Below are 13073 nucleotides of genomic sequence, written 5' to 3'. Positions count from 1 at the left end.
GCATAAGTGCATGTGCATCATTACACATGAGCATGCCTAGTGAATGACACGGCCTCCAGCTGCTTCATCATTCCTACAAATCAATCAGGAGTCAGTGAAGCGCGCTACTAACCCGTCTGGGTCTCAAGGCGCTGGAAGGTGCAGGCAGCTCCTATTCAGCCAAAGAGCCAGGTCTTGATGCTTTTCCTAAAGATGTGCAGATTAGGGTAAAGTCTGATGTTGAGTGGCAGCTGGTTCCAAGTCTTTGCTGAGATGTTAGAGTAGGGTCTTCCACCCGTATTGGCTCTGCAGATGTGTGGAATTTCGGTGAGGGCAAGGTTTGTGGACCATTGATGGTGCAGTCATAGCTCGGGTGCTATGGTGGCAGCGGCTCTGTGGAAGATGTGCGGTGGACAGGGGGCCGTGGGGGCTCCTGAATTAATGCTCTTCATGGTCGTGGTGGTAACCGTGGTCCAGGCGGAGATGGTAGACTGGCTGGCGCTGCTGGAGGTAGGTGTGGTTTCGGGGTCTGGTGTCTGTTCATTGCAGTTGTCGTAGAGGGGCTTGATCTTGAGATGGAAGTAGGAGCCGAGTTTGTTGCAGAGGTCCTGGGAAGGTGTGACGTATGAGGCTTTGCTGGGGGGGTTTGGTGAATTCCTAAATGATGCTGAAGAGTTCCTTCGAGTTGCTGGAGCTTGCGAGGATTTTGTCCTGGATGAAGGTCCTTTTGGTCGATCTGATGTGTTGGTGGTATTCTGTCCTGGCGTTATTGTAGGTGGTCCTATCTTCCGGGGTTTTGCTATTTCTCCATAGTTTCTTAAGACATCTGCAGGTGCGTCTGGCTTCTAGAAGGTCGTGGTGAACCAGGTGGCTTTCATGGGGCGCTGTCTGTCTGGGTTGCAGAGGTGGACGAGCATGTCTGTGCAGTTGGAGATCCATCTGTGTAGTTCTTTGGCTGCAGAGTTGACGTCGTCGTGGTGGGAAGGGGATAGTGGTTGGCGAGCTCCTCGTGACCTTGCTCCAATTCCTTCGCGGGGGACGTGGTGTAGGTTTGTGACCGGTGGTTGTATCGAAGGAGAAATATACGCAGCGGTGGTCCCTCCAGGGGGTTTAAGTGAAAAAGGCGATGTCTGGCGATAGGGTGTCAAGGAGGTCCCAGATCTGTACTGCATGTCTGTGCAGGGAGCCTACATTGAGGAAGATGCACCTCAGGGGTTCAGGTGCACTGGCTTTTAGCAAGAGGGCGGTGGCCATGGAGGTTTGGAGGTCTGTGAAGGTTTGTCAGCAGGATAACTGGCCGTTAGTGATGTTCGGTGTGGACAGCTTACAGTTGTTGTTTCTTCCGGGATTGAGTGCATTGAGGGCAGCTGAGTCGTAGCGATGCGTGGTTGGAGGACCACGGTCCCTGGCACTGATCGCGGTTGGGTCACGGACGGGCTAGCCTTTGGTGCAACAGCGGCTGCCATTAAGTAGGTTACGGGGTGGGAGGGAAGGGGAAGCGAGAGCGGGAACCGGCATGGGGGGAGGGGCCACGGGGGCAGCAGCAGCAGCAGCAGCAGGAAAATGACAAGGAAGGACAGCAGTGCAGAATACAGCAGGCAGAAAAGACTTGACAAACAGTAAAAAGAATAAGAATACAAGGCACAGTAGAAAAAAGAACCGTAAAAAAAATAAGAAAAAACTGAAATAGAAAAAGACCGCTAGAGAACCAGGCACAAAGACAGAAAGCAGACAAATAAAAAAGACGGATAATGCGGGCCAGCAGAAGAGCAAGGCTCTCCCACTGGACCACCAGGTATGAGGTGCAGGCAGGAGCCTGTGGGTGGAGTAGGGCCTCGAACGCCTACCTGAGACCAGGGAGGTGAAGGGGATGGATCTATGCGCTCATGAACACATTGTGCCATATTGCCTTTGTTCTTTTTATGTACTATTGTGTTCTAAAGAGCCATGTTTTTAGTTGAGAGGTAGTACATATGTTACCTTTCTTTGCCACATAACTTAGTCAACCTGGCCACATACTTTGGTTCTCTAATGCTGCGTAATTCCAGTGGGCTTGCTTATAAAGGTTTTTTCTGCCTCTATGATGTGTTTTGTCAAATTTTTGGGGGAATCCTTTATAATTTCTTAAATCTATTTGGCACACTGTTTCTTCAGCTTTATATGATAAATTATTTATTTAACTTTAAAATTGTTTTTCACATACCTTATTACCTTATTAAAGCGCCCCCCCCCCCTCCTCGCTGCTTCTTACTGGCTGAAGCAAATGGTTATCTTCAGAAGCAAAGCCAACTATGTATTTCTGAATATCAAACAAGACTTGCTTTAGATGTGAGCACTTCAATTGAACGTGTTTTCAAGTCAGCTTTTACGACAAAAAATTGCATAAGCAGGGTTTTGAATATTAAATATTTACGCATCAGACTTGTTTTTCTAAAAATGCCCACAATACCCCTGGATCCTCACAGCAGTCTTCTGTTACTGTGATTGGGAATCTGCATCGGGTGCTGGTGCTTGGCAGTGGGGCATTCTAAAGTACAGAAGCCAGATGGGTTTGGCTGTTATTTTCTTTGAATGGTTATGCAATACTCCAGTACATGCGATTTGTAATTTCTTTAATGATTCCCTTAATTTTGTTTATCGGAGACAAAAATATAATCTTTAGTGTTTCGGCAGTATGGCAGTGCTTCTTTGAGGGTGAACGCTCAAGTATAAAACGTAAGACTGATGAATTGATTGATCGCTTGTAACCATTGTTTTTGGTTTTAGCAAAAGGTCGACGGCTGTGAACGGTGCAGTGAATTTTTCAGTAAAGAGGGACATGTGAAGATTGTGATTTCTGCCAAAGAGGGGTCTGATGAAGATGCAGATGAAGAAAAGGAGGCTCTGAAGAATCAGCTGCGTGAAATGGAGCTTGAATTGGCTCAAACAAAGTTGCAGTTAGTTGAAGCAGAATGCAAAATCCAGGTAGGCTTACGTTTTGGTAGATATCCCAACTATGATGGATTACTAAATATTCAGTGCTGCTTATACTACTGTTTTACCAGCATCTATCTATCACTGTTTTTACAGTTTGTGCTCACACTCCTGTCCTGCCTCTCTCTACAATAATACAATGATTATCCTATCAGAAAATGTCCATCACATGGGTAGCTCACTGACGCAGCAAACTAATTTAACAAATTAAATGACTTTTCTCTTTCATGCACTAACCACCTAAAAAACTCATGGGTCATCCTGAGTCCTTTAGCTTTAGGAGGCACCCAAGAAGCGTGTTTTACATTTTTTTCATGGAGGTTGGTAACGGGGGTCACTGTATTTTTTTCTGCTTGCATGTTTTAGTTCTTTGCCTTTATTTTTAAATAATGTTTTAATGACATTTTAATGGGAAAAATGGTGGTTGTTTGTTAGAATGGGAATGTACCCCTATCCAGAGTACCCAACAGAGTATCTGTCAACCAGGTTTTTTTTATTTTTGCTCCATCCTCATGCTAATCCAGAGTGTGTGTGTGTGTGTGTGTGTGTGTATGTGTGAAGGGCATAGTGAGGTCTTGGACCTAGAGGGGCTCACCAAGCATGCCTTAATTTATCTGCCGTCCCTATAATGGGTTTAGCATTTGGTGGCAGCGTACTGTTTTGTGAATCAGTAGCCGTAACTAGAACTTTTTTTTTTATCCCTACAAGCACACTCATGTAAAGTAGTTCCTCTTCTGTGAGCTAACCCGAGATCCTAATTCTACCATCCCAAATGTGTGTTATGTATGCGTGTATATGGCCTGTGCATTGTATGAGTGTACCAGAGCAATGGAGGTGTGCAGGTTTCATTTTCCTATGCACAAGTTGGAGGTGGAGGGGTTTTGCCAGCTAGAGACTGCTGATTAGTCTCCCTGACCACTGACTGATGGTCGGGGTGAAGGATGGAATTGCAGTCTGTTGTTCAGAGTGAAAAGAGCCTTTCAGGTGAATCCAGCCTTTTGTCTTTTCTTGATCAGTGTTCAATGTAGTTGAGTTAAGGAGCAGAAATATCACACTTCTTTATACATCTGTTATGGGTACTTTAGACTGAAGACTAATCTGCTGTGAGGAACATTACTCTACACAAAGGCTTTTGTCTGGTAAGAGCCTGGAGAGGACATTAGAAATAACCACCACCCCAATCCAGTTAAAGTGCAGACAAAGTGGGGAACACAGATCTCACTACTTGTTTGTTTGACAAAAAAAGCGTGTGAGCATTTGCAATGCAATAGGTCTCGCATTATTAAAGTTAGAGCTATTGGCATTGTAAATGGCAATGCCTTTTGTTTGTTTTTGCTTTTAAAACATAAATAAAGGGCATTGTCATTTACAATGCTAATAGCTTGAACTTTCGCAAAAGTGAGACCTATTGCATTGCAAATGCTTATTTAAAGGATGCCCCAGACACTTCTTCCCCAACCTACCAACCTTCAGCGATAGGACAAAACTGCAAGCTTATCTTAGCAAGTCCATACCTGAATACAGCGTGCTTGGAAGAGCAGTACATGCGCTGCTCAGGATCGACCTAAAAAGTCTCTGTTTTAATAGCATTATACAATATGCTCGGGTATACAGGAAAGAGCTGGCAGTGTTGGATAGTTGTCAGGGGCTATTTATTCGTTTTTGTGTTAAGCGCTACACATGGAACATTGTTTAATGTAATTGATACCTAGTGTTAATTTGTCCTTTTTTCAGTGACTTTGTGTGAATGCGTGCGTGTGCATATAAGTATGTGTGTTTGTGTTTGGGTTTGTTTGTGTGTGTTTGTATGTACGTTTGTATGTACGTATGTGTGTGTGTATGTATGTGTGTATGTATGTATGTATGTGTGTGTGTGTGTGTGTTTCTCTGCAGATTATAGGTTCACATCTCTGCTGGGCAGCCTCTACCTTTCATCCTTTGGTGTCATTCTCCTTCTGACACATTGGTTTCACACCAGTCTCACTGTGGTGAGAGTGCTTGACCAACCAATCACCTCAGACACATTGGACTCCTTTCTTACAATAAAAACAGAACAGCTGTTTGAGTGTTGAAAGAGGAGTGATCAATCTTAGGAAGCTTGTATAACTTGTTAAAATGAATACAAAACTATAGAAGAAGATACCAATGAACGCTGTTGTAGTCAATTTGATCAATCATGATACTTGTCCAGGTGTTCTATCCATTGAACACCACAAGCATGCAGGGGATGGCTTTCCAGGGCAGACAGGCGTCCACTATGTTGGGCACCTATGAGGATGTTAGCGGGGCCAAGCTCTGGTACTGTGAATTGGTAATGCTGGCCTAATAACAATAGTTATACTTTCTGAACATTTTACTTACTTGTGCGTGTAAGGCGTCAGTAAGTCATACTGCATAAGGAATACTACGCTCTGGATGGGTGAGCCCAGTATCTCCAGTGGCAGTCCAGGAAATTCTTCCTTAGTATCAATTGCTTTAAGGACCACTACATATTTTTTTTAATAAGCAAGGTCAGTCTTATTATATGATTTGAATTATTAGTAACAACAGTTCTCCAGTATTAGGGGTGTCTTTCATAGATTCACATGCCTGAATCATTCCCCGTCGTTGGAGTGGGAGTCCCACGGTACATAAGATAGCAATAATATGCCATAAATCTGCAGTAAATACCATTAGAATAAACCAGGAAGTAAAGTAGCCCAGCTACAGTAGGAAAAAAACTTCCACATCTATGACTATCCTAGTCGTTTTGTATAGTCCAAACTACAGCCAATCAGGCGCCAGCACCCACCAGAATGTTCTCCCCAGAGGCTCAGGCTCTCAGATTTTCTACCGCACGTCGTGTGAATGGAGTCTCCCTGAGCTCTGCTCAGTTTCTTTTTTTTTTTTTAATTTTTTTTTTTGCAGTATAATAAAAAAAAAAAAAAGGAAGAAAGATAGGCGACATACCGCCACGAAACCCCACACAGGGGGCGCAAAGAAGGGGGAGGGACTCATCCAAAGAGGAAGGGCGATAGAGCTCCATAGTCCACCAGTAATAGGGATTCTAGCCCAGTATAGGTATTGTCAGAGCGAAGCACCGCTCAAAGTCCGCACGTGGCACCGTAGCCCTCCCCAGGCATAGTCAGTCGCAGCGAGAGAAAAGGGAGGAAGGAGAACATAAGACGGACACCCCAACTATCCCCCACCCACAACCCTCCCCAACATCACCCTCCCCCCGGTGGCGGCGACTAGCACTCATAGCACTCAATACAGACATTCTTGAGATCAAATCTGGAAAAGATGGAGAGATCGCAGCGTTGGCGGGCACACAGCTGAGGGCAAACCTCGGGATAGAAATCTCACAAGTGAGCCCCAATTGTACATAAAGTTCTTAAAGTGCCCCAGGAAGATGTCCGAGAGGCGTTCCATGCTTAACAGACGCCACAGTCGGGCATGCCACAGGGAAATAGCCGGGGCAGATGGGGACTTCCACGCTGCCGCTAGAGTCTTTTTGGCCGCACCCAAACACAACCACATCACCCGCTTATCCGCCCTAGTCTGGTGTTCAAGCAGCGGGTCTCTAAGTCCCAGTAGGACAAAGTCCATGGAGTTCGGTATCGGGTAACCCAAGATGTCTCTAATGTGGGACAGAATCTCAGCCCAGTACGGCTGGATGGTAGGGCAGTCCCACCAAATATGCTTAAAGTCTCCCAACATCCCACAGCCCCGCCAACACCTATCCGAAGTAGCTGGGAATATGCGGTGCAACTTGGAGGGGTACAGGTACCAATCAAAGATGACTTTCATATGTGCTTCTCTGAGATCAGCAGAGTGATTGTGCGCCGTCACATCCCTCCATAGGGCCCGCCAATCGGTAGCAGAAATGTCCCTCCCCAGCGTGGATTCCCAATGGTCCTGATATCGTGGTCGTGGTGACACGGCAGAGTCTAATAACAATTTGTACAGGAAAGAGACCGTACCCCTCATGGTAGTAGTGTGAAGAAGGAAGGACTCAAATTTTGACAATGGTCTGGTAGCCGCGTCCACCACGGCAGGCGATGTTGCCCAATGCAGGAGTTGGAGATGCCTGAAGCGCTCCGTCGGGAGGACACCATAGTCCCTCATACAGTTGTGGAATGTGAGGGGTTCGGTGCCATGGAACAAGTGAGTGAGTGCTCTACAGCCACCCTCCCTCCAAACGTCAAACGGTCCCTCCGCCAGGGCCGGTGGGAAAGCCGGATTGAAATGAATTGGGGTGAAAGGGGACGGGAACGTGGTCCAGCGGTCGTCACCGCTCACCGTGTCCCATACCTTCAGCACCGTGCTCGTAGGGGTGCTAATGTAGGCATTCCTGGGGCGGTCCGCCTTAGGCTTCCAGGCTAAATCCCAAATGGAGCGGCCCGCCACGCTACGGTCCATGTGGAGCCAGTGCTTCTCCGACTGCTGTTGGGACCACTCTACCATGACCCTCAGCTGGGCAGCTTTGTAATATAAATGCATGTCCGGAAAGCCCACCCCCCCCTCTAAGCGTGGGCGCCTCAGGACGTGGAATGGGAGCCTTGCCCGGCCACCCTGCCAGACATAACGCAGCATCAAGGTCTTCAATTGGCGGAAGTAGTCTAGCCCTATCGGAATAGGTAAAGCCTGAAATAAATACAACAATTTGGGAAGGAGTACCATTTTAAGGGCGTGTATCCTGCCCAGCCACGAGATGTATTTAGGCTTCCAACGTTCCAGCTCAGTCCTCACGGAGGATAACATCGGAGGGAAATTAGCGTGGAACAGGGCATTCACGGTAGAGGTCAACCGTACGCCCAAGTAGAGCAGGGACTCTGACGCCCAAGCAAGTGGAGTGAGCAGCCCGGCCGCGTGCACCTCCCCCGCCGAGAGAGTCAGGTTGAGGATGTAGGATTTATCGAAATTAACCTTAAAGCCCGCCACTTCCTCGTAGGCCGAGAGCACTGAGTGGACATGCGGCAGCGACAGCGCTGGATCCCTGATGGACAGTAGAACATCGTCCGCAAAGAGCGAGATCTTGTGCTGTTCGCCCGTAAAGGGAAGACCTAAAATCCCCTCATTATCTCGGACCGCTAATGCTAATGGCTCAATACTCAGAGCAAAGAGAAGGGGTGAGAGAGGACATCCCTGGCGCGTCCCTCGGGAATGGCGAAAAGTCATGGATCTATGGCCATTGACCAGTACACGGGATGTGGGCCCACTGTAGTTAGCCTCAATCATCTTCACGAATGCAGGCGAGAAGCCGAAAGCCACTAGAGTCTGATGCAAAAAGCCCCAGTCGATGCGGTCGAAAGCCTTCTCTGCGTCGAGCCCCACGAGCACCGCGGGTATGCGGAATCGCTCCGCCTTTTCGATGAGGTGCATGACGCGGCGCAGGTTATCATGGGTCTGTCTGCCCTTGATAAATCCCGATTGATCAGGATGGATCAGGGCAGGCATCAGGTCCTGCAGCCTACTCGCCAAGATAGAGGAATACAGTTTGGCGTCCAAATTGAGAAGTGCTATCGGGCGGTAGGATGAACAAAGGGTAGGATCCTTCCCCGATTTGGGAATAATGCTGATTAGTGCTTCAGCCATAGAGTCCGTGGTTCTGCCATCAACCGCCATTGCGTTGAAGAGGGAGACCAGGTAGTCGCATATTTCAGAAGCAAACGTTTTGTAAAAGAGGGCCGTGTAGCCGTCATGCCCGGGGGCCTTGTGCAGCTTCAGGTTTTTAATGGCCTCCAAGATCTCCTCACGAGTGATGGGGGAGGATAGTGATTCGTTCCATTCTCTAGAAACCTTCGGGAGAGACAGGCCCTCCAGGAATTTGGACTGTGCGCCGGGATCGAGAGCATCACTCGAATAGAGTGCCGCATAAAAGCGCCCGAATATGGCCGCTTTGTCCGCGTCTCCATGCTGGACAGAGCCCGCCTGGTCGCGAATACCCCCGATATAGTCCTTCTCGTGTTTGTCCCGCAGTTGCCGGGCCAAATGACGCCCGACCTTGTTGCCCTGGGAATAGGAGGTACGTCTAAGTCGCAAAAGGGTGAATTCCGCCCTGTTATTGTAATGGGCTCTCAGTTTCCCTCGGACCGCCGTCAGGGGGCGTAGGGTCACCCTGGAGGGGTTCGCCTTGTGGGCCTGCTCCAAGGTAGTCAGTTCTAATTCCAGAGCCTCCCTCTCCTCGCGCCGTAGTTTATTCAGGTTCGCTTTGAGAGCGAGGCACGTGCCCCGCAGGGAGGCCTTGCACGCGTCCCACGTGGTATACACCGACGTGTCCGAGGGTGGGTTAAGGAGGAAGAAATCACCAATCGCCTTACGAAGGGCCTTACACGACGCCTCATCCCGGACCAGAGCTGCTGGAAAATACCACTTACGCCAACCATCCCCCCCAGCGGCCCAGCGCAGTCCCAGAACAACAAGGCTGTGATCCGATAGCGAGAGTGGAAAAATACTTGCCAGTTGTATATCCCCCCGAAGAGCCTGACTGAGCAAGATGTAATCAATGCGGGAGTATGAGTGATGTACGTTGGAAAAGAAGGTGTAGTCTTTGGCCTGTGTGTGAAGAAAGCGCCAACCGTCAAACAACCCTAGATCTCCCAACTGCTGTTTAGTTTTGTCCGAGAAGACGCCTGTGTCTGCCCTGCGGCCCCCAGAGCTATCCTGCCCTCTGTCCCACACCATATTGAAATCGCCTAGCAATATTAAATGACCCTCCACGAAGTCCCCCATCCTGTCCAGCAGATCCTGCAGAAAGCCATTCTGTCCCGCATTAGGGGCATACAAGACAGCAAAGGTACACAGGCGGTCCCGCAACAGACCTTTCACCAGAAGCCAACGGCCGTCCCTATCCGCATTCACACCTATGGGCTGAAAATGAAGGGAAGCCCGAAAGAGTAGGGCCACCCCTCTGTGTTTCGTGGCTGCAGAGGCCCTGTAGATAAGGGGGAACTGCCGATGCCGAAGCCTCAACTCATCTTTCTTAGCCAGGTGGGTTTCCTGGAGGGCCACTACATCCAGATGGTGGTCTATGATGTACTTCCAGAGTTTCTGCCTCTTCTGCGGGGAGTTAAGGCCCTTGACATTCCAAGTCCCTACGCTGACAGGCATAAGGGCTTACACAGATTCCACGCCATGTTCACAGTCAAACAGCCACGGGGCCCGCTCCAGACTCGTACCTGCTCCACAAGCCAAGCCCAGGGAAAAAGAACAACTATGGGGTCTCCAGGGAGGAAACCCAGCCACAACCAACTCAGGAGGCCCCCCCGGTCACCCCGCGAATCCCATGGGGCAACCACATCCCTAAGATCCCTAAGGCACATAAGGGTCAACGAAGGCAGTTCCCAGAACCATATGTAGAACACAAATGAAAATAACGATAAAGAACCTGTCAACTCACGTTCACCACACAATGTCGCCGCCACCCCTCGAACTCCCAACCCCAACCCAAAACACCCCGCCATGACACCCACAATCAGAGCGCCAACAATCCCCCCCAGTACCCCCCCAAGAACAAAGAACAACAAAATGCCACTTAAGGCACTGAACCTGAACCTCGCAGTCTTCAGTTCCAGCAGGTCACGGTTCAAGAGTCCCCCACTGGACTGTAGTAGGGGCAGGGGAGTCCACCTTGGGACCCCCAGGTCCGAGATCCGGGGTGTCTTCTCCAAAAGTACCTTAGTACCCCGAGGACCTCAGGCCAAGAGCCCACTCCGACGCCACGTCGCTAATGTGGGGTCAAGCTGCTCCAGAGCCCAGCTGGGAGTCCGCCACAGTGGCGGAAGCCACTGATGCCACCGCATCATCCCTCTCCTGTGCACTAGCCGCCGAATCCGGTCGCCGCCGCTCCGGGGATGGGCCCACCCTGTGCCACGAGGAAGAGCGCCGCCGCCTACGGAATGGCGAGCTACGTGCCTCCTGCGATGGTTCCGTCTCCTCGATGCCCAGCAGCTCCTTCGCCACCGGCAGGGAATTGATCTGTCTCAGTCTATTCTCCCACCGAAAGATGATCCGGAAAGGGTGACCCCAGGAGTAGGACACCCCGCGCTCCCGGAGGAAGGCGGTCACAGGTCGGAAGTCCCTCCGCTTCTGCAAGGTTGTCGCCGCTAGGTCCTGGTAAAGCTGGGGGCGATGGCCCCTGAACTGCAACGAGGAAATGGTTCTAGCTTTCCTCAATATCCTCTCCTTCATTTGAAAGTCATGCACACAGACAAGGATGTCCGGCGGCGGGCCCCCACCCCTCCTGGGCAGCCCCACTCTATGCACTCTGTCCATCAGGATATCCCGCACTTCTTCATCCTCTAGGATCTGAAGGAACAAGGCTTGGACGTACCCACGCAGGTCCCCCGCTTCACCATCCCACGGCACCGCCTTAATACGAATGTTGTTCCTTCTGGAGCGATTTTCCAAGTCCTCTGCGTGGGTCTGTAAGTCCAGATTCTGCTCCGTGAGACGTAGGATGTCCTGCTGGAGTTGGTGAACATCATTCGCCATGCTAAGGTCATGGTCCTCCAGCGTCGCCACCCTCTCGCCAATCCCGTCGACATCCCTCCGCACTTCCCTGAGGTCCGAGGCCAGCTGTGTACGAAGTTCGGTAATGTCCTCCTTGATGGTAGCGAAGAGCTCCTTCATGAAAGCTTTAGTCGCCGGTGCATCATCGTCTGACTGTTTAGAGGAACCGCTGGCTCCCGGCGACGCAGGCTGCTGCGATGATTTGGGGGCCCCCTCCTTCCCCTTATTTCCCCCTCTGCGCTGTGAATTGGACATGGCCGTGAACTCCGTCACACTCCTTCCACCAGGTTCTAGGTAGGCGCAATCGGGAGGACAAGTCACAGGCAAGGGACTCACTGCGTCGGGCCTCCTGTCGGCGGTGTAGTTCACCTCCTCCCGAGGTCATGCAGGCATGCCCAGTCGGCAAGGCGGCCTCCTCCCCTCAAGGCGTTCACTGCTCGCCGGTGCTCGAGTGAGGCACCCACCTCCAGCGCCCGCAGGACCACGCGGTGGTCAGTGAATTCAGCACGCCGCCGTCCGGTCTCCGTGTCCTCCAGCTGCGTTCCCTCCTCTACTTTAGGGTGCAAGGGGCAGCACCACCGGTCTAGCGGTCAGCCGGTCGCAGGTGTGGGGAGATTGCGGTGGGCGTCTCTAGCCAGCAGCTCAAGCCAGAGAGACCGCAAGGTCGAGCGCCAAGCAGGGGTTCACAAAGATGGCGGCGCCAGCCTGCACGGCGGGTCGCCCACCTCAGGCAGCCAATCGTCCCGGCCGCCCGGATCGTGCAAAGTGCTCCTCCGGGCAAATCCAAGCAATGTAGAGGAAGCACCCCTGACTCGCAGAAAGTGTGACAAGTCAAGGACTCTCAAAGAAGCAAGTGGATTGTTTCATTAAAGCACACACGTGGCAGCAGCTATGGGACGAGGAGCGTCCTTGAAGGCAGTCACCAAACTTTTTCCTCTATTCACAGACCTTCCCCCAAGATGAGAACTCTTCAATAACGTGGCGCTTTATTAGGCAGCATCCATGGTGTAGAGGAGCCCAGAGCGCTGGAAGGCCGAGAGAACTCCCCCGGTGCCGCTGGTCAAGCTCCCGCCCCCTTAGGGCCGAGGCGCCGCTCCCGATCTGCCCCTGGCGCAGGTCTTCCTCTGCTGCGGCGCCCTCCACGTCCTTGCCAGTTCCTTGCGCCCCACCGCCGTTCCGGCTCACCTTCCGCCGTGCTCTGGTGGCGGGGGCAGCAAAGGCGCCCCGGCTGGTCCGCCTCCGTCGGAGCTCAGGGCTGCTGTCTACGATCCCGCCTCGCCGGGACCGCCGATGCGCTCCTCCTCGCAGCACCCGCGTTCAGCGGCCCTGCAGGGATGTGTCCCGCTCTCGTCCGACCCACGCCGGGGTCACCAGCAACGGCCGGGCCCGACAGGGGCTAAACGCCGCTCAAGCCGAGGCCAGACCCTCCAGTACGCGAGGTCGCGGCGTCACAGGCTGCAGCTTGGATCGGCTCCCAGAGGCGTCGCAGGCTGCAGATCTCCCCCTCGGCGGCACCGGAGCACTCCGCCAGTCGCCACAGTTCGCAGAGCGCCGTGCAGCACTCCCGGGACCCCGCTGTACGCTGCTTTGTTGGAGTGGCGTCGGAGAGGCTCAGAAGTGCGTCCTAC

The 13073-nt window shown here is 51.5% G+C and overlaps 1 protein-coding gene across 1 annotated transcript in view; it reads left to right on the top strand.

Annotated features, from left to right (window-relative positions):
* RABGAP1 (RAB GTPase activating protein 1) overlaps positions 1-13073 on the top strand; it is a 967778-nt gene that overhangs the window by 914519 nt on the left and 40186 nt on the right. Inside the window, exon 26 of the mRNA XM_086921082.1 lies at positions 2746-2943. Within this exon, the coding sequence (XP_086777208.1) occupies positions 2746-2943 (198 nt within the window). The remainder of the gene's footprint in view (positions 1-2745; positions 2944-13073) is intronic.

Source organism: Lissotriton vulgaris, chromosome 5, assembly GCF_964263255.1.
Source record: "Lissotriton vulgaris chromosome 5, aLisVul1.2, whole genome shotgun sequence".
Classification (NCBI taxonomy): domain Eukaryota; kingdom Metazoa; phylum Chordata; class Amphibia; order Caudata; family Salamandridae; genus Lissotriton; species Lissotriton vulgaris.
This window is presented reverse-complemented; position numbering and strand designations above follow the sequence as displayed.